At 37.0% G+C, this 22,171-nt stretch overlaps 1 protein-coding gene across 1 annotated transcript in view; it reads left to right on the top strand.

The window, feature by feature from the left end:
• edil3a (EGF-like repeats and discoidin I-like domains 3a) overlaps window positions 1-22,171 on the top strand; it is a 296,332-nt gene that overhangs the window by 248,394 nt on the left and 25,767 nt on the right. Inside the window, 1 exon segment of the mRNA XM_067438243.1 lies at window positions 10,282-10,437. Coding sequence (XP_067294344.1) covers window positions 10,282-10,437 — 156 coding nt within the window.

The raw sequence follows: 22,171 nt of genomic DNA on the forward strand, positions 1-22,171 counted from the left end.
ATCTGTATATGCCAATTGCTGCCAATTTAGTGCATAACTCATATTGTTTACACGCATTGCAGTTGTATGTTAAACTGTGGATACTTTTGTTGTGATTAGACTGGCTGTGTCTGCAAAAGGCTGTTAATTTGGCACTGCAGTCATATATACACACTATTACATTTGGAAAAATGCAAGCCTTGTTTCCAAACACCCAAAGTAAATATACATGTATATTTACTTTGGGCATTTGGGAACTAATTACTTTGGGCATTTGGGAACAAAGCTTCCGTCTTTCCAACTAATCGTGTGTATATATGATATTACACTTGCCATATGAAAACAATAAATAAACAAAAAACATACGTTAAACTCAGTACAGACACCTCAAAGTAAAGGCATCGTGGCATAAGGTCTACAACTGTAGTATTGTAGCGCTGCAGTATAAGTACACCAAAGCCAACCTGTGCCCATAAATGGCAAACTGTTGTACTGACACCGCACAGATTTGAAGCCAATCTAAAGAGACTAGTGATTTGTCTACGCTTGAACAAATTGCTGAAATGGAGGAGCCTGGGTGTGGGACAGTAATTAGGAGTAATGCAAGATTGATTCGTACTCAGCGGCAATGCCTTGATTAATGTCAGGCTCTCTGCAAACAGAAACATGTGTTTGTGTTAATCAGAAGGTCTGGTATAATTGCTCTGTGTTTGGAGGGCTGTTTTGGTATGTAACCTGGTGGATGCTTCTGGCGGTGAAAACGAGTTCCCTTAGTCAACAGCACCGGGTGCATCTTGTCATGTCCACAGCTCAAAGCTGCTACTTACACGTTGATTAAATTTCTGCTCTGTCGCAGTTGTTTATTATGTACACATTTCAAAAATGGAATATGTCACCACCCAAGACAACATATCTGAGAAAACTGCTCCCTCGGAAAAATGAAGGGAATCGACATGACAGAAGTTGAGAGGAATTGTAATTGTCTCCTAGAGCGGTAATGATGACTAGCTAAATAAAGGCTGGGGCTACTGCTGTTTTGATTAAATGTCACACATGAAAAATGAAGCTCAACAAGCGCCCATCAGTGCTTATGGATAGAAGGATCTGCAGTATGCCCCGGGATTTACCATTCATGGGATCAAAACGGTCCACAAATATATTCTGGCATGCCAAAATGTCTGAAATATGTTAGTAAGCATTCTTATAGTCTAGCCACTTTTTAACCCCAACCGTGACAAAAGTATGCTTTGTTGACATGCATTGCTTCGTGCTGAATGAAATAGCTTTTTAATGTTGTTTGACTTATTACCCAGCCTTGTAAGAGAATCAATAGAAACGCTACCTGAAGCCATGTTGTCTCACTCAACTAACTGTGAGTTGGAAACAAAGTCTCCAGGATTCCATTACAACTATTGGACAGGCAAAAAAATAAATAAAATAAAACATCTATTTCATTCCAGAACATAAATGAAATTAAACATCTCACACAGTGAGTTGAATCCGCTTTGAGCTTTGGGAAAATAACATTTATTTAACAAAAATAAATAAATCAAAACACTTATACAAATAACCTTTAGTTTTAGTTATATAATTGACGTAAATGTATATAGAACTCTTTCATGGTTAATTTTATTTATTTATTTATTTATTTATTTATTTATTTATTTATTTATTTATTTATTTGTTTGTTTGTTTGTTTGTTTGTTTGTTTGTTTGTTTGTTTGTTTGTTATTTGTGAATGATGATCACCAAACTGCATAATTGTCAATTGTCCCACAAAGTAACAGGACAAGATACAAGTTTAATGGTGAAGTGTAGAATTTTTGTGCAACTAGCATCTCAGAATGAATAATAATAATTTAAAAATAATAATAATAATCTTAATTGTTTCCCAAACACTCTCAGATAAACATGTTGTTGCCATGCAAGTTTGTATTTTAGATTGTTCAAACGACACAGAGACAGTGTGTACAACTTCCATTGTACTTGTCAGAAGTCAGACTACAGATGGATTCAGTGTGGTGTTCTTTGCACATTAAAATGAGATCGGAAAAGGTATTTAAACAGTGAAAATTATTAATTTTACCTTTAACACATTACTGATTTCCTGTGAGCAAAACATTCTTTGCCGATAGAATGAGAACGCAACAGATGTCTATGTTGATGTGCCAAGAGAAAGTGCTTTCTTTTCTTTCTTTGTTTTTTATGTGTGAGGAGTGCATGTGTGAAAAGTTGAAGGGCATGAGTACTTTCAGTTGCGTCAAGGTCTTTTTGTGGGCAGATGGTGCTGATGTGTTCACCAGGGAAACAGCTATTGCAGGGTCCTGGGTGAAAAGATAAAAAAGAACACTGTCTCATTTTCTATTAATTGCACATGTGAAAATGTTCATACACAGATTTCACATATTCATTCGTATGCCTGGTTAGCAAATGAGATCAGTTTTTCTTAATTCCAAGACCTCAAGTGCCTTTTGTCGTCACCCCCAATTTTCTATGTTCAATTGTTTTTATTTAAATGTGACTTTTTCACTCCATTGGAAGCATTGGAGCGATGCTGATCAGTGTATAAGTGTCACTTTCACGTTTATATTGGATATTGGTTTGAATTAAACCTTTTGAAATGTGGCATTGAACACAATCTTTTGGGAAGCTGCAGTTTTAAACATTTGAGTGTTTTCGAACATCAAGTATGTGGGTGGTTGTTTGTGTACTTTGGGGAGTTTTCCCTCTTTCATCCAAAGCTGAAAAACATGTAAATGTTAACTCTGTGTTTGCGAATGATCTCAAAATGAACTAATCTAATTTGAGAGGGCTTCTAATCCACATCACAGACCTTCTGTTAGATGAAGACCGATGAAACTTTCACTTTACCCAATTTGAGTTGATTTCCCTGAGTGTCAGCGTAAACTCGATTAGTCGATAAATGGTGTTACTTCAGGAAGAGAGGAGATGCATCAACTCTGCAATTCACTTAACATTCTTCAATCATTGCATCTATCTGCTTTAAATGCATTATCACTGTGCACTTCACTTGTGTCTATAATAGGCTGAGGGTCTTATTTACTAACCCCTATGTAATTTCCACCTGTTGCAAATTGCAGAAAATTATCATATAGCTTGAGGCTTGAGTCTCTAACTGTTAGCTCATAAATATTCATAATAAAGTAATGGAATATTAATTTATATTGAAATTATGTAGGTTTTCAGCTTAAACTATTCAAAGATTGGGAAGTTGTTGTAGTGTAAGGAAACTGATGAATAGAAAACATTCTGAATTCAATTGAATTTGGATATATGAAAAATAAATATTTCTTCAATCAGTCTCTTCTACGCTCTCTGACAACACAACAAAAAATGGCTTGTGCGTGACCTGATAAATATCTAAGCTTCTATCCTGTCCTTTCACAGATGAACAAGAATGATTCCCGACACGTCTACTTATAGGAGCTGCATTTGTCACCTTAAGAATGTCCTTAGTCCTTAACTGGATTTGAAGCATGGATGGCTAAAGAAATTGATATCCTCCAGGGAGTAAATTTTTTTTAAATGATCTATAGCTGTGCTAGAATGGATGAATGCAGTGGTGGATGTTTTTAAATATCTGCGTTAGAGCCTCTTTAATACAAGAGTGGTCACATTCAACGTGCATGCGGATGGTAACCGAAGCAAATGCTTGTTTGTGTGCAAAAAAGTGTGTGTGTGTCTCTTAGATGAGGTTTGGTTGTGTGAATTATGCATGCAGAGCAAGTGCACTCTGAATTGAGAAGCTGTCAAGTCTGTTCGAATCTGGACGCTTGCTATGAATTGGAGATGCTTTTACTTGTAAAAATGTCTTTTTTTCCCTCTACCTCTCTCTCTCATTTTCTCTCAACCGGAGGTATTCCATTTTCCAGGTCTGATTTGTATGCAGTTTGTTAAGCAGTGGAACTAATTAATGTAATGGGATGAAAAGAAGCAATTTAAGTGTGAATCTGTACAGATGAAGAATGATTCAGGGTTGAAGGAACTGAGTGGAGCAATAAAATATTCCCCTCAAGGGACTAATTTGCTCTTAGTCTTGTCTGTTCTGAGGGTCTCTCACTAACGTCCTTGTTCTCGTATCAAGCTAACAGATTAGATCTATTTTGATACATGCTTTTATCCAAAATACATGATAGAGACAGTGATGAAATTGTTACATTTCTGAATGCAACTAGTACCAAAATCAAAGATGTCTAATATCTGCAGAAAGCTGTACCCATTAATTTCAATGGCAGTTGTACATCTCGTTCTGGATTTGCTAATGCTTGATGTGCCTTCTTAAAAACAGATTTGTTAACTAACTGTGAAGGATTTTATATATAACGACATTTTGGTCCCATGGTATGAATTTTTTATTTAATGAGGTTTTTCAACATTAATATGAGTTCACCTAGCCTGAATGTTGTCCCCAAGTCGCTAGAAATTTTGATCAGTATAAAACAAGTTCTGGCTGTCTTTCTCTGCCTTTGAGAAAATGAGAGCCCAGACGAGATGATCTTGAATTCTCCTGTTATGATGTCATACCGTGAAAGGTTACCGCCCCTTCCTCTGCTTTGCACGCCCAGAGAATTGGTAGAGAATGGATTCAGTTTATCAGTCACGATATCAGCAGCACAGGCTTTATCATATGGATTCAAAAGCACCACCACAAACAGTGAGTAACAGTGCTCATTAATGTCTGATCTGGGAGCAGTGAGTTCTGATGTGTAGGTAATCATTCTAGTTCACACAGGCTTTCTTTTTTTTAAATCATTTAATACTGTCAGTCCCACCACTGGCCGTCTTGATGCATTAGTGAATCAAGCCAGTGACCAAAACAAGTAATAGAACAACTGTACAGCCAAATCAAATTTTGTTGCAATATTGTCCTGTTTAACACTGTGAAGCTGCTTTGAAACAAACGTCATTGTAAAAGTGCTATATAAATAAATTTGATTGATTGGTTGGTTGATTGATTGATTGATTGATTGATTGATTGATTGATTGATTGATTGATTGATTGATTGATTGATTGATTGATTGATTGATTGATTGATATTTAATAATAAAATAAAACAAACAGAAACAACCCCAAGGGGGGAAACAAGACTTGACTTGGACTTGAGGCACAGGGAAACACGAAGCACAAACAGGTAGCAGATTACAATGATCCAGCACAGGACTGCAAACACAAGGAGAATAAATAGGGGCAAACAAAAGAGGCTAACTAGGGAAGACAGTTGGAGCAAATTAACCAATAATAAGAAAACAAGATTGATGGGGTTCAAGTCAGAGCCAGCAAGACAACCCGGTTGTCTTGCTGGCTCCGACTTGAACCCCATCAATCTTGACAGTCTCTAGAAGGGACCAGGGAGGGACAGGAAGGTTGAGCCAAGAAGGCTCAGGCAGGTCTGGAGTCCTAGCAGAAGGCCAGGGAGGAGCCGGAGGGACACACCATTGTGACTCCAGCCAATCAGGAACCCCAGCAGACAACCAAGGCATTGCCAGAGGGACAGTCCAGGTAGGCTCCAGCAGATCTGGAGTCCTGGCAGAGAGCCAGGGTGGCTCAGGATCCCTAGCAGGAGGCCAGAGTGAGTCAGGCTAGTTTGTATGGTTGCCTGGGCCTGGCTGGGCAAGAGTCTTGAGTGAGCCCAACAGAGAAGGAAGCTGGAGTGTGACCAGCAGAACAGGAGACTTGAGTGTGGCCGGCAGGACAGGCAGAGAGGAGTGTGATTCTCAGGCACGCAGGACAATCATGACATAAAAGGCAAAGATCGACCTCTGGGCAATGGCAGGACTGAAAGGGGAATTGGGTGGCTCAGGAATAGTCCCTGGGCAGGTAGCAAGCACCAAGGAAAGCTTCGGGCTGGAAGCTGGCCCAGACACACACACAAGGGCAGTGACATAAGCCGCATTTCCACCACAGGTACTTTCCCCAGGAACTAGGAACTTTGGGGAGGTACTCTGTGTGTTTCGACTGCAGGAACCAGGGTCTAAATTCCGGGTAAATATTGCCCCTTCCAAACGGCCCTGCTTGCGACATAGTCCTTATTCAAAGTTCAGGAACTTTCGAGGGTGGGACTTGAGCATTGAACATATTTGTTTAGCTCACGCAGCATTTTATTTCAACTGACATTTTAAAAAGTCCGTCGCTGACTGGGAGGAGCAGTCGCACGCAGTCCTACATCACAGGACTAAATTTGTCTAATCTTCCCGATACTTTAGGCCGCAGTGGAAATGCAGACAGTAGCAGGTCTGGGGGAAAAAAAGCTGCAGCAGTTTCCTTGACCGCGACTAGAGGCACTGCACTCCAATTGTCACAGAGAGCGGTCATAGATGACATAGGTAGAGATGCAGGGTACGCTGCCACCTCAAGTTTGGTTGCAGATGAGGCAGAGCAGTTCTTCTACTCTTCTATTTATTGGTCATCAGAGGACTGGGGCTTCCACTGACTGCACGTGGAAGGAGGAAATGGTCAGTGTGGTCGGAACTTTTGCTGCAAATGAACTCTTCCCATGCTGATTTAAATGGTACACAAATTCCCTGCACTGGCAGATGTCCTAGCCTTCGCATCTCCCAAATGCTGAGTGGCTTTGTGGGGCAGATGTTAAAAACCTCTTTCTACAAAAAAAACAAACAAAAAAAAAACAAAGTCAGCATTGTCTTGGAAGTCCAGATCATCCACCACATCAAGGAAGTCATGGGCAAAGACTCTGACATGAAACAAGACATGCAGACAAGAGAGCACATGGCTCGAGCACACTCGAGACTGTATGATCACACAAAGACAAGACAAATACAGGAATGTCAGGGCTCTGTCACAAAACCATGAATAAACTAGACCGAAATGACAGAACCCTTACATCTATTTGATTCCAGAGGGAAGTAGACAACAGGGAGATTTCTAGAACTGGCTGGGCTTTTACTATATATATATATGCATATATATATATATATGCATATATATATATATATATATATATATATATATATATATATATATATATATATATATATATATATATATATATATATATATATATATATATATATATATATATATATTCAACAACTACTTTCTTTGTTCGCTAAAATTTAGACTAAAATAAATTTGGAAAAATAAAATAATGCCAAATATGACTGCAGTACAGCACTTATTAGAGTGCTACATAGTGTCTGAAGAATGTGTGTGGATGAGTAGAGGGTGAATTTTTGGGAAGGAAATAAAAGTAAAGAATAATAAGATTATCTGAACAAATACAGCGCAGCTCATTGTTTTTGTACCTGATTTTTGAAAATTCTGATGGAAAAAAATGCAATAAAAGGTTATCACATTTCTGTTTATAACTCTGGCCTGAGTATACCTCATGAGTTATGTGCAGAGTACAAGGACTGCTGTCTGCTTTATTGGATATTATATGTTCTTGTAGAGCAGACATGCCTTCACCCCCACGTGTACCTTTCCATCTGACTCTCTCAAGTTGGCATGAAAGTGGGTCAGAGAATTCAAGGAATTATAGAGATTTTCAACATAAGACTAATTTAGTTTCGCAACAGGGACCCTAATATTGACAGCTTGTGACCATATGAAGTCTGTTTAATTTGATATCTATCATGTACCTCAAAATGTAGTTGAGTATTTTCATGTAAACTAGCTGGGCTACACAAAATATAACATCCCAGATTACTGTTCGTTGATGAATATCAACACTTGCAATTGTCGTATTAGAATAAAAGGGCAGTAAAATACATCAACACTGTGAACGTTTTTTCCTGAATCTAGATCTGCCTTGAGGAAAAACTGTAAATGAATGTCAATTTTTTTGTTACGTTTTGCCAGAAGCATAAACCTGATTCATCCTTGTCTAAAAAACTTCAAACCTACCTGTCTGTGTGAATGTCAGACACATTGGGGTGAATAAAGTAAACTGTTGCGCCACTTTTGAATGCAACATGTTAACACAAAAACATATTTATTCAATAGCTCGCTGCAGTTTTAACAGGCTCTATTTGCAGTATTAGTTATTATCATTCTGTTCAGCACAAGCTAATATTTCCATGTTCATAGGTTTATATGAGCCTTATTCACAATTTGTCTGGTGCAATTGACATGGGACTATTACCAATCACAGAAACTGTAGCATTAACTCACTAAATGATAGAGAAAGGGCACATATAAACCAGCCATATGTTTAGCATGGGGTAAACAAGCATACTTTTGGCATTTTAAAAAAACAGCATCAGGTGATTTAGGCACGTTTACGGGATTACCTGATTTGCATAACTTCTTTAGTGTATTGAGCATTAAAACAACACAGGCGGCATGTGCAAATAGCAAGCGCTATTAGAGTGCAATTCATTCTTAACAAATTCCTGCATTTTTATTATCATTTAAGATGGTACACAAGCTAAAACACCAGAATTCATTCACTGACATTAAAGATAAATCATTGTATCCTCAGGTTTACACGTAACTCCAATTACTGCCTCAGCGTCAAGGTCCTCCTTTATTCAGACGGACTGGCTTGATTCATTGGTCTGAGTGAGATTAGCTTTGGGTTGAAGCTTCTGTGTGAAATCAAGGACACGCAGGTGTGTCAAGCACTTTCATTCATTCTAGGGCACTCACTCTCCTTCTTGTTATCATTGCAATTACCTTGAAAATGCCACATATGTTGTAATATGCAAGCGTAAGTTATGTTTTTATGAGGCTACATGAAATGATCTCTGTTTTACACCAGTGGGGGAAAGAATTCATGAATCTACTTAAAAAATAATGCATAATGGCCATAGATAATATATGTGTGTTTACTGAGTGTAATTAAAGAGAACTCAAGTGAAGGATTTTGTTGTTGTTTTTCTGTCATAGAATACTAAAAGTAACTATGTAGTTTCCCCAGTGACCTTGGTGCAGAGTTCATATGGATTCACCACACTGACCAACAGAAAGCTGCTTGGTTTAAGTTTGTGATATGCTTCATAAATTGACAATTGACAGTGGGCCTCGCTGAAATTTCACTAATATGACCGCAATTATATGGCTTGAGAAATTAAAGGGATAGTTCATCCCAAAATTTAAATGATACCATAGTTTACTCAAGCCATCATAGGTATGAAATTCTTCTTTCAGAATAATACAGAATAATACTGTGCTTGTATTATTCTGAAAGAAGAATTTCATACCTATGATGGCTTGAGTAAACTAAGGGATCACTTACATTTTATTTTAATGAAATGAAATTTAAAATGTTAACCCAGTGAATGGCAGCTCAAAATGTAAAGCCCACAAAAGTGCATCCATCCTTTATAAAAGTAATCCACACGGCTCCAGGGGGTAATAAAGGCCCTCTGAATTGAATTGATTGGTTTGTGTAAGGAATATATCCATATTAAAAACTTTAGGAAGTAAAATATATATTCTCAGATGGCCCTCCCTCTGTACTTATGAATAAAGTATAATGCCAAATGCAATTCAAAGCACTACATCCGACATCATTGTCGCGCCAGCGTCTTGATGTGGGTCTGGCTTGTCAGGCTACAATTATAATTTTTTTTGCTTCAAATTTTGGGCTGTCATTAACTGCCATTATAATACTCGGAAGAGCCAGGTTTTTTTATATAACTCAGATTGTATTTGTCTAAAAGAATAATGTCATACACCTGGGATGGCCTGAGGGTGAGAAAATCATGGGGTACTTTTCATTTTTGGGTGAACTATCCCTTTAAGTTCTTGTCTTTGATGTATTTTGGAGTATTTGAGGCTCTTCTCCTGAAATGCCGTGGGTCTATTTGAGAGATTTGATTCTCCCTGTACAAATGAGCTGCCTTCTCCTTGTTATTTTTTGGTGTAGTTCAAACCATTTGTGACCACAATTCAATAATAATCACTTTTTCGAGACTGTAGCTGCAACCAAATATCAAGATAACCCGATTATAACCCAAGGTAAAATGTCTACTTTTTAGGTATTTACATTCTATCAGTTTACAAAATAACAAGATTTTGTAAAAAACAAAAAACAAATTCTCAATAAATACAAGCTCATAAAATATTAACCAAATGCAATTATTGCATATTGCTGAGGCTAGCAATCACAGTCCTGCTGAGCTGAAATAAAAGGCTGCTTCTTATTGCCCACTTTGCTCTGAATAATTGATGATGCAATCCAAACAAATTTACTGTATCTTTAGAAGTTATTGCTGAAGATAAGAGTGAAAGATGCAGGCTATTTGCGATGTCAAGTAATTGCTAAAAAAAATTACTGATAGAGGAGTTCATTCTGTGTGTTTGTGTGTGTTTTTCAGGTTGACATGCTTCGGCCAACAAAAATCACAGGCGTTATTACCCAGGGGGCTAAAGACTTTGGACACGTTCAGTTTGTCGGCTCCTACAAGGTGGCGTACAGCAATAACGGCGAGAGATGGTTTATATATCAAGATGAAAAACAGAACAAAGACAAGGTATGATTCTTTCTCTCGCACTGCCGCATGTCAAAAACTCATATTATTGCAAGACCAAAAGAACTTTTATCTTTAAACCAAAGGTGCTTTTATCTCAAGGTTGATGTGAATCACCTTGATTTATTAGATTTATTTCTTAACAAATAGTGTATGTGAATGTTTTTGTGCTAGACTACTCTACTTAGTCATTATTTTCATATAAACCTGGCTTCCATGGACATGTTTACATCACAAAGTCAATAAAAGAAGCATCTCCTTGCATGGAAACAGGGCTGAATTCTCCTCCATCCTGTCAGCACTGTCCCAGGATACCTGGACAGACTCTTGTCTCTCTCCATGGTCTGCCTACATGCAGATAACGGTCCAATCTGTCCAGCCTCAGTGAAGAGTGTGCCAACAATGTTTGTTTACAACCCTCTAGTGAATTAAATGTGTCCAGTCCATTGGCCTGATATTGTCCCCTGAGGCTTATTCTGAACCTAGCAATGATGTTGGTTTGTGTATGTACATTCTGAAGACCTTGCTGAATATACTTTTTAGTGTTTGAAAAATAAGAAAGTTTGTATCAAGGAGTCAAGGTTGTTAAATAGAAAAACTGAAAGTTGACAAAAACATGGCTTCGGGCAGTGGACATATGTTTGTTTGTGACTTACGACTTACATATGTTTGTTATACAGCTCCGTCTCACGTCTCTGATTTGAGGTCATTTTTAACCCTCTGGGGTTCTTCGGTCATTTCTGACCCAAATTTTTTTTTGAAAGAAATGTTAAAAATCGTAGCTTCATCTGAATGGTACGAAACTTGGTGAGGGTATTGGTACTTGGTATATGGACAGAAAAAAAAATTGGGGACAGGATTGGAAAAGTCTAAGTGGTCGTAAAAAAAATAGTCACACTCGGGGCCTTCGGGTCAAAAAAGACCCCCATAGGAAATGAATGGGAAATTGGCAAAAATATGAAAATACAGAGTTTTTTGTGCATATAATCTACAAATCAGCCAGGATGCAGAAAAAAAGGACTCAACAGTGAAGGGGTGAATCTCTAAAACATCAAGAGTGCAAAACAGACAAACAAAAACTCACACACACACACACACACACAGGTTCTGTAATGCACTCTAGTGGTAAAAATGTGCTATTGCGTGATAAAAATGCTCACTGTGTCCACCAGATGGCACCAATCAAATAAAAAAAATGCTTTCATGAGGCCTAGGCTTGACTCTAAAATGAAATACAGCTTTAATAAAAAAAGGAAAAAATAAATAAAATAAAATTCTATTATATTCAATGGGAAAAAATGGGTCATAATTATTGCATAAATATTATTTATAAATCATAAAATTATCTCAAAACACCAAAAAAGAAAAGAAAAAATATTATTGAACAAAAATATATTTCATTGATTTTACTCAATTTTTTTTTTTTTTTGATTCCCGACCTCCGGGTCCTTTTAGACCCGAAGGTCCTGAGTGTGACCCATAAATGAAGAACCCCAGAGGGTTAATACTGAGATAATCTTTGTATTTGCAGTGGCGCCACCAGGGGGTGGCCAGGGGTGGCCACGGCCACCCCTGGACAACCCCTGGCCACCCCACTGGCCACCCCGCTGGCCATGGCGTAGGTTTGGGGGGGACGCTAGGTACTAGTCCCAATCAATATTTAGAATAAGCAAAATGACGCGTCCCGTATCGGACGCGATGCACAAGATTGGGTTTTAGCGGCGCTTTGCTGCCATAGCGACGGAGTCTCGAGAGCATGTGCTGGAAACTTGCGCGGTTTTTAAAAACATGTCGCGCTCGCGTCCACAGTTTAAATGCAAGAGGATTTCCAGATATAGGGCTGAATAGAAAAAAAAGGTATCATGAGTGGGTCTGTCCAGTAACTTACGATGAACCTATACAAACTGCACCCTTTGCAGAGAAGCATTTCAGTGTCTCAGACTGTCTGACTTAAAGCATGCGATGACAGACACATCCGTGAACTAAAGGTAGGCTTATTGTTTTTTTAATGGATAATATAATATTCCATACATTATCAGAGCTTGGCAGACTTATTTTTCTAGACATTAGAACGGTTAATTAATAGATTATAGCCTATTAATGTTATCAATTTATCATTTAGCAGTTTGATATTTAAAAAATATTTAGATTAAAATGGGACAAATAATTACACAATAATATAGTCATAATAGTAAATTAATAAAGAGGATTAAACATTTTTGAATTTCAGAATTGTCGGTAAAGTGGTTACTGGTTCAGAATGACTGCTTAAAGAGACAGTGCACCCAAAAATGAAAAATCTGTCATAATTTCCTCACCCTCAAGTTGTTCCAAACCTGTATGCATTTCTTTATGTAGAACACATATGAAGACACATTCCTACCATGGAAGTCAATGTTGCCCCCAAAGCAAACATTTGGTTACAAACGTTCTTCAAAATATATTATTTTATGTTCAACAGAACGAAGAAACTCATACAGGTTTGGAACATCATGAGGGAGTGTAAATGATGACAGAAATTTCATTTTTGGGTGAACTATCCCTTTAAAGTAGACCAATACAGGCTACTAAAGAGATCTTTAGAAATAAATAAAATAATCAAAAGTAAAATAATTTAAAATGTGTTCTGTTGCAAGTTTACATACTTGATTCCATGTTTATTGTTGAGCTGCTGTCATTGTTTCATTGTCACTCTTATCACTCTTTAATTGCCAAGTTCATAAATTATTTTCAAAAACGGATTCAAAACTGATTTGGAAAAAAAAAACATACACAAAATAACTTATTTTCAATATAAAAAGCGATTGTGGACTGGATATTTTTTGACCTTTTATCACAGTCTTGGACATGTCAAAGATTAGTAACAACACTGGCTCTGATGCGTTGTTAGTTTGTGTGCAGCATCAGATTTACATTTTTTTAATCCCTCCTTTATATGCAGTTATTATACTCTATACAAATGCCAGACACTAAGCTTCTTCTTTTTTTCTTCAGCACAGGCCTATCTAAAGGGTTAATGGTGCCACCTGGTTATCAACTGTAAAAATTACACATTTTACCTCTTCCCAACTGGGAAAACCACCAACAACCAAGAATGCGAGTATATGGTGTCATGGCTTTCCAATAATTTTTTTTGGGCTATAATGGAAGTCAATGGGGCAAAAACAGCCATGAACAGTAAATAAGGGAGGGAAAATCTGATGCTGCACAAAAACGAACAATGCATCAAAGCTAAAGTTGTTACAAATCTTTGACATGCCCAAGACTTTTATATATGTATTTTATATTTAAAATAAGTCATTTTGTGTGTATGTTTTTTTTTTTTTTCAAATCCGTTTTGAAAATCATTTATGAACTTGGAAAATAAAGAGTATTATTATTTTGGTACTGGATAATTTGAACTGAAGAGCCTCATAAATTAATAGACTTATTAATAAACTTTGCGCGCTCAGACAGCAACAGGTCAGCGCATGCCCATCAGTCAACAATTTCAAAAGAAGTTATCGTTAGAAGACGAAGACTACTGGTAAGTAAATAAGTAAAAAAATATTTTTTAGTAAAAGACGACGCGGAATTATGTGTCGTGACGTGCTACAGGCCGGTTTACTACACCAGTAGAATACAATTCTGAAATTATGGTTTCTAGTTTTGGTGTGCCACCCCAAGATTTTAAGTGGCCCCATCTGGCCACCCCTATGAAAAATTTCTGGAGGCGCCACTGTGTATTTGGCTTCTGCAAAAAAAAGATGTGCTCCATGGTAGGGGACATTTGCGGGATTACCATTTCGGGGCCCTAAATCTGCTGTTAGTGTCCAGTTCTGTTTCAGTTCAAATCTATTCCAATTGTTGATTCAAATAAGGTAAATATATATATATATATATATATATATATATATATATATATATATATATATATATATATATATATATATATATATATATATATATATATATATATATATATATATATATATATATATATATATATATATATATATATATATATATATATATATATATATAATTTATTTATTTTTTATTTTTTTTAAATCACGAACATCCAACATTTAGATATCAAATAAATTTAAATTGTGTCTTTATGCAAAAAATTGTGCTATAGCTCAACAGCATGAACAAAAATCAGCAGCCTAAAGCTGGACTCGGACTAGAGGAGATTTTAAATCCGAACCGTTTATGAAATCTGGTGGCAGCACTCACATAAGGAGAATATTCACAGATTTGCAAGCACTACAAGATTTTAACATTTTTGCGCATCACACACTACAAGATGTTATTAGGAGATTATCATGCCACGACGAGCACCTAACGTGATATCATGGGGAAACTTGTACGTAGCATCTTTTGTAGCATTTCGTAGCATGTCGTCATTGATGTCTCAATGTTTACATTTGCTAGCAGATTTCTACACTCAACCGGTATGTTCAAAACCAAAGCGATTTCTCCGCAGCTCTTCTCTTTGTCTGTATGGTTGTGTCATGTTTTTGAAGACATGTTTTACAAATAGACATGTTGCTGCAACACTCCACACACCGTTCCTCCATCTCCACTGTTCAACGGATCCGCCCACAGCAGCTGGGTTCGCGGTGTGCCATTTAAAAAAAGTGCTCTCATTCACCTCTCTCATTGGCTATTCCTAAAGAACTGATGTAATCATCCCGATTTAAAATCCTAAAATATAGATTAATCCTTATTAATGTTACAAAACTTATTCAGTCATGATGAATGACTTTACTATAATATTTTGACATAATTTGTCCATTCAAGCGCAAAAATACACTAAATAGAATTCAATTGAATTCACTATTTGCACTTTATGAGGGGCGAGTGCATTTCCTTGCACTTAAATAGTTTCAAATCACATTCAAACGTGCACAATCGTAACGATGAGCTGGACAGGATTTTTAATTTTATAACAAGTATCTGATTCCTAAACGTAAGTATCCAAATCCTAAACAGGAATTGGAATTCGATTCCTAACCCTAGCTGACATAATGGACACAGCTTGTTCAACCTGAATGGGTCTTCCACTTCATCAGATGTTTTATTTAGATTTTTCAGCGAAAACAATGGTAAGCATTGGCAAACTTTCTGTATTGGATTTCTTCTCTTTTGTTTTCTTTCTTTTTGAAAAATATGTGGATATATACTGTAATTTCAGTGCATAATTAATAATGGAAATGTCGCCAGTGTAATGCTAGACATTGTAGCCGGTGGCCAGGGAGTTGTTATGCTCTTATTAAATGTGCTTTGAGTAGTATTCAGTGTTGCTTTGAAGTTGTTTGGGTGTTCTGGTTTATTTTGTTTACCTTTTGATGTGAAAGGTCCTCTATATTTGTTATTAAAAAAAAGAAAAAAAAAGAAAGCAAGCCTAGCCCAGATGGGAAAAAAAAGAAATACAAAAGCAACACATCCATTTCCATAAAAAGTAACTATAAGTAACAGTTACTTTTTAGTGAGTAACACAATATTGTAATGCACTACTTTTAAAAGTTACTTTCCCCAACACTGATTATCTGTATGAAAATCCAAATCGGTAATAATCATAAACTTGTGTTGGACACAGAGCTTGTTTCCTACAATAATCCAAAAAGCCAATGAAAAAATCCTACAGATTTTTTTTTCTAGAATGGCCTACAAAAATGTCACACCTGTAGCACTCTGAAGAGCCAGTATGATGGCAAGAGAAAAACTAATACCGATGTTTGTGAATGAATACCTCTTTCTCTGTACCATACTAGGCGAAAAGAGACAAGCTGTCATTGTCCACCAGAGAGTGGTGCCAATCCATTAACAACTAGTTGTTAAGCTTGATTCTGTAAACACTGGAATGATTTATTTAAAAGTATCTGACTTGTGGTTGTCACTCGCCACTATAACCTTCCCTGTGTGTACAGAATGACATTAAGTGCTCAAAAGAGGAATGACAACCACAGTTAGCTGTAATGTGAACCCATGTGTGCCCCTGATCATTGTATGGTTTACTCAGATCTTACTCTGCATTTGGCCAAAGTCCAAACTCATCTGAGTGTGCCTAACCTCAAGAGACTCACCTCACTAATTGGAAAAAAAAAAAAAAATATATATATATATATATATATATATATTTTTTTTTTTTTTTTTTTTTTTTTGCTTGCACACTCACATGCCCGTTTTCTGTCAGAAATCCTCAACCCCCCCTGAAGCTTTTGTCAAAGACGCTTGGATTGGCACAATGCGCACTCATCATTGATTAGCCTGGGGTCAGCGTCAAGGGGTTAATTAGCCTGTGAATAGAACTATTCCCTCGCAGGCGACGGGGTAAATAAGATCACATCGCAAGATTAGCTGCCAGTGGATGCCCTTCCCCCATCCAGGCAGTAATGCATTGACTTATAAGCATTTGAATGAAGAAAGAAAATATATTGGATTCCCATGATGGGTATGACTAGCAGAAAGTAATATATTCTTCTGTTGCATAATCTGTATTAGTGTCGAATCCTGACCAGGAAAGGTGCATGTTCCCTTGCGTCATGTGGTAGTAGGTGCCCTTGATGTCCTCATTTCAGAAATCAATACTGTGGAAACATTGTCCAATGGGTTAAATAGAAGGCACAGACCAGAACAGATTGGAGGGGAAAAGTAAACCTCTATTTCCAGCCACTGAGCAGGAAGTTTAAGTGAGGCTTACTGACCCACAAAGGGCACAGTGGATATTATTACGGAGAGCACCTTTTGAATTTTAGAGGTGCTCTTCTGAATTGCCTGCATTAATACCTGTGAAGATAAAAAAAAAAAAACGGACAGGCAGTTTCTTCTTTTTTACATGACAGCCAACAGTTTTACATGATTTTCGGCATGTTCGTCACTCTTCTAAATGTATCACTTGGTCTTTTTCTTATCACTCCATAGTCACAATGCAGCTTTCAAGCTCTGCTGAAATCTTATCCCACCCCATCATATCCACAATCGCTTTCAACTCAAGGGGAAAAATGCAATAGCAGATTGTATCATATCTCTTTTTTAACCTTTTAGATTTGGACCTGGTCTAATGGTAGTCTTAGAGTGCCATTTATCTGGTTGTAGGTGATAGGGTTCTGAGGATGATGGGCCTTGAAGATGAAATTGAATACAATGCAACCCACAATTTACTGTCTTCAGGTGAGATGAGCTCTGGAACAGCGGTTGCATTAACCCAGTGTATTGACTAGCAGTCACAGAGATTGTTCTTCTTACACAGAATCATTTTCAGAATCACAGAACGATCTCTTGATGGGTCTGGTGCCGGTGTATTAACATGCTACAGAATGAGTGAAATGGGTCTCCAACTCTCCATTATTTTTTTTATTTTTTTTAAAGGCTACCCTACATCTTTACTGTATATCTAACGCTATCTTACGTCCAAATGCTTACGTATTTGTACAAGTTGGCCAATTTGTATGACCTCATGCACATTTGATGTAAACTGCAGTTATGGGTAGGTTTAGGCACAGGGTTTGAAGTTAGATCATTTGTATGAAATCACACGAATTTGGTAACTCATCATATACGTACGATTTAGCAAAAATCTTACCAATTAGTACAAGTGAGCTCATACAAATTTGTATGATTTAGCCACCTCGTAAAATTTGTACAAATGGCTGTGAGATCAGGTTGGTATTGTTACAGGTGTGTGATGCAGCAGAGTTGAGGAGATCCAGGACTTCCAAACAAAACAGGCTTTAGTGACATCAGACTCAGAACAGAACATCAAACACCGTAGTATAAAGCCTAGTTCAGACTGCACGATTTTCAAACTCGTTGGGTCACTGCTCTTTTCACACTGCATGACTATCTGGGGTATCATTCAGTCACTGCTGTGTTCACACTGCACAATGGTTTGACGACAGAGGAGTTCACACTGCATGACTGAACAAGAGGAAGAATCGCCGACAACTCTCTCTCTCTCTCCGGTGCGCAAACTACGTTTCCCAAACACACGTGCGATGTGACAAGTAAACAACGCGAGATCACACGTGCGTCAGACCGGAGTTCTCGCGCGACACTTGGAATTGTTATTAAAAATGATAAACTGCACAAAGTTTGCTTAAAATTGTATGTGCGCTGATTTGTGGAGAAAAAGAAAAAAGATTATGGCGGAAGAAATTGTTGGAGAGACAGAGGGAGCCAGGATTGTGTTCTGCAAAGACAGTTTGAGGTAAATAAACAATTATGTAATATGCTGCTGCTGTGGCTGGATGTGCAAATGTTTTGCCTTTGTTTCTGTTTGATAGAATTGTAAATATATCTATTAAAATACTGATATTCTGCTCTATAACTCCTCCCTGAACCTCCTGTATCTCACTCTCTCTCATTGGCTGTCGGTGTAATTTTCAGTCAGAACGCAGTTCACACAGCAGGAGTTTCAATGGCCGACAGGTCCAGATATTTAGCATGCCAAATATCTCACCGGCGACTCTTCGATCTTAGACATAACAAGGGGGACAGGTGACACAGATGATAATTAAACACAGCTGACAGAAATAAACTAACGAGGGTGACTATGGAAACGGACAAGTGGCAGGAAAAAGGAACATGTGACCCAAGCAAAAAACGCAACAGAACCAGACAGATATGTGACAGGTATATCAATAATAAAATTACTAGGGCTGTTAAAGTTAACATGTATGGCTCCTTTAACATTATTCATTTTGTTGAAGGTATAGTTCACCTAAAAATTAAAATTTTATGTTTATCTTCTTACCCCAGGACATCCAAGATGTAGGTGTGTTTGTTTCTTTAGTAGAACACAAATGAAGGTTTTTAACTCCAAGCATTATTCGTATAATGCATGTCAATGGGGTGTATTAATATAAAAGTAAAAAACACATAGACATACGAACACTTACACATTGATGTGATTCATGTCTTAAAACATGAAATGATCGGTTTCTGCGAGAAACTGAACAGTATTTGTTATTTTTTACCTCATATCAGACAAACCTCATCCAGTATTACTTCTGTTGAAAAAAGTTAAAAAAACGGCGCTATTACAGACCTTGAGGAAATATATTGAGTGAAAACAATGTAAAACACAAACTACATACAAACAGAGAAATATACTGACTTTTGTGTGCTGCTATGCACACGTTTATTTCTGTTTGATTTCATGCACGCAAACTCACACCCACTTTTACGGTCATTTTTCAGAGAAACATGTGATTGGTGGGTCAAAAAAACGATCACTGTGTTTATTGGTTGAGTTGAAGACAGTTTCAACGAATCTGTGTACAGGAGGGCAGGACTAATGAAAAAAAAAAAAAAAAGATGTTTGGCTCAGGGGACCAACCCACGTGTTTCAACAACAAATCAATAGGCTTGTTTGAGATGCACCTTTCCTCGCCTGAAATAAAGGCGAGACTCAGACACATTCGCCTTTCGCTCGCAAGAGATTTTTGACATACGTCAGCATGACATCAGAGCAAGGCGGACCGCCCTCGGACACATTTCTAACCGGCATGCATCTCGCGCTGATCACCGGTGATTGGTTCTGCGCAGATTTTGCTCATCTCAAACAAGCCTAATGCTGCAAATGCTGATGACACATCCACGCTAACTACGGAGCCTCTGAATGATCGCGATGAAATCAGAGATTCTGAGGTTCTCCTCTTTACGGTGCAGTTTACAGCATACAGACTGGATTAACGGTTTAAAAGTTGTTAAACATTTTAAAACGATAGTTATTTTTAGCCGCGGGTGGCTGTCTCGGTCTTTAAGGGTTAATATGGATTTGTATGTCTGTTTTTTTTTTTTACTCTCATAGAAATACATCCCATTGTCATGAATTATATGAGCAACCGTTGGATTTAAAAATATTTTGTTCTAATGAAGAACCAAACACACCTACATCTTGGATACCATGGAGGTAAAAAGATAAACATCAAGTTTACATTTTAGGGCGAACTGTCCCTTTAAGACCTTTAACTCCATTATTTATATAGTAACATTTTAAAGGATTTATAACTTATGTTATTTAGTCAAAACTGATTAGAGATGCAGAACAATAGTCTAACACATACTCTACCATTTAGAAGGTTAAGGGTTTTTTTTAGGTTTTTTTGAAAAAAGTATCTTATGCTCACAATTTCATTTGATCAAAAATACAGGTAAAATTGTAATATTGTGAAATAGTATTAGAATTTAAAAATCGATTTTTATATATTTTAACAATTTTTCCTGTAATGATGATGCTGTATTTTTAGTCTTCAGTGTCACATGGTCCTTCAGAAATCATTCTGAAATGCTTATTTGGTGTTTAAGAAACAAGCAAAATATTTTTTTACACTAACCTTTTGAACGGTATTGTGCTTAAAAAAATATGTCTGTGTTCATGTATTAAATGTTTAAAAATAATCATGAATAAATGTTTTTAATTAACTGACAGCTCTATAAATCACACGACCATAATTTGAAAACTGCCAACTGAAGCTTGCTTCAGCAAAGAGGTAACAAGTAGCTTTGTTAAGTTGGCGTGTCTCTGAGGAATGGCAGAAATTCGGATCAGGTCCTTATAGGATTGCTTTCCTGCTGAGTCACACCAAATCTTCCATTTTATCAGCACTCAGGGGAAATAGGACAACTGTACTCATGGAGCTTTCATATCTGATCTGTTGTCCGAGATTTGTTTGCTGTGCACATCACGGCCTGCTCATTTCCTCTGTTACTATATAGATGAGTTACAGAATGTGAGGAGACTGACTTACGAGGTATAAAATAAAAAGGAATGTTATATTAAAAGTGATTGTGTGCTCATTTGTCCCTGTCAGGGTGTGGAATGTCAGCCCCCTGGGTAAATCATGCGGCCTGACACTTCTTAAACACTTTTATAGACAGTACAGACAGTGTCGGGAAAGGGTGAGCGTTCATGCAATATCTTGATCATTAGTTAATAACATTAAATTGAGCAAGCTATTGCACTACAGATGAGACCATAACATTAATTATATAAATTTGGCTCAGACTACAGCAGTTAAGAGGGATAATACCAGCTGGCACATAAGATAAAGCAATATTATACCTTTAGAAAGATATAAAAGATGGTGTACTTAATATGTGCTCAGTTTCATAGAGGGTGTATTTAGCTATGATTTTAAACTTGTGTTTCTGTCCTTGTACAGGCATGTGCAAAAATGCAGATAAATGAGAGAACTGTTGTTTATAAATAATCTTTTTTTAATTAATAATTAAATATATTTCAGTGCTATATATATATATATATATATATATATATATTTTTTTTTTTTTTTTTTTTTTTTTCTAATATTTGTGTGGGCTGTGTTCTTCTCATGGTATCATGACATTTATAAAGTTATATTTAGTGATGGGGAGTCAACTCCAAAATAATTAATTCTTAGTGTCGGAATCGGGTCCAGCACAGCAAGTGACTCTTGTTGTTGACTCCATTGCTGTCTGAAATCGTTCACTCATGTGTCAGAGAGTTGGAGCTGTCGCAGAAACCACCCACATACTTTTTTCCTAGGTAGCTTACAAAAAAATCTAACAAAAAACAAAAAATGTAAAATTTCATTGTACCTCCTTTCCAGCTTTGTGATTTCATCAATGTTTGATGAATAAAATGTATATTTAGTTTGTTAGGGTTATCCTAATTTGTGTTCATAGTCTTGAAACTTATACAAACTAAACAAAAAAACTGCCAACAAGAATCAACACTGCTGTGATCAGTCATGGCTGGTCCCTGAAG

This window comes from Pseudorasbora parva, chromosome 3, assembly GCF_024679245.1.
Source record: "Pseudorasbora parva isolate DD20220531a chromosome 3, ASM2467924v1, whole genome shotgun sequence".
Lineage (NCBI taxonomy): Eukaryota > Metazoa > Chordata > Actinopteri > Cypriniformes > Gobionidae > Pseudorasbora > Pseudorasbora parva.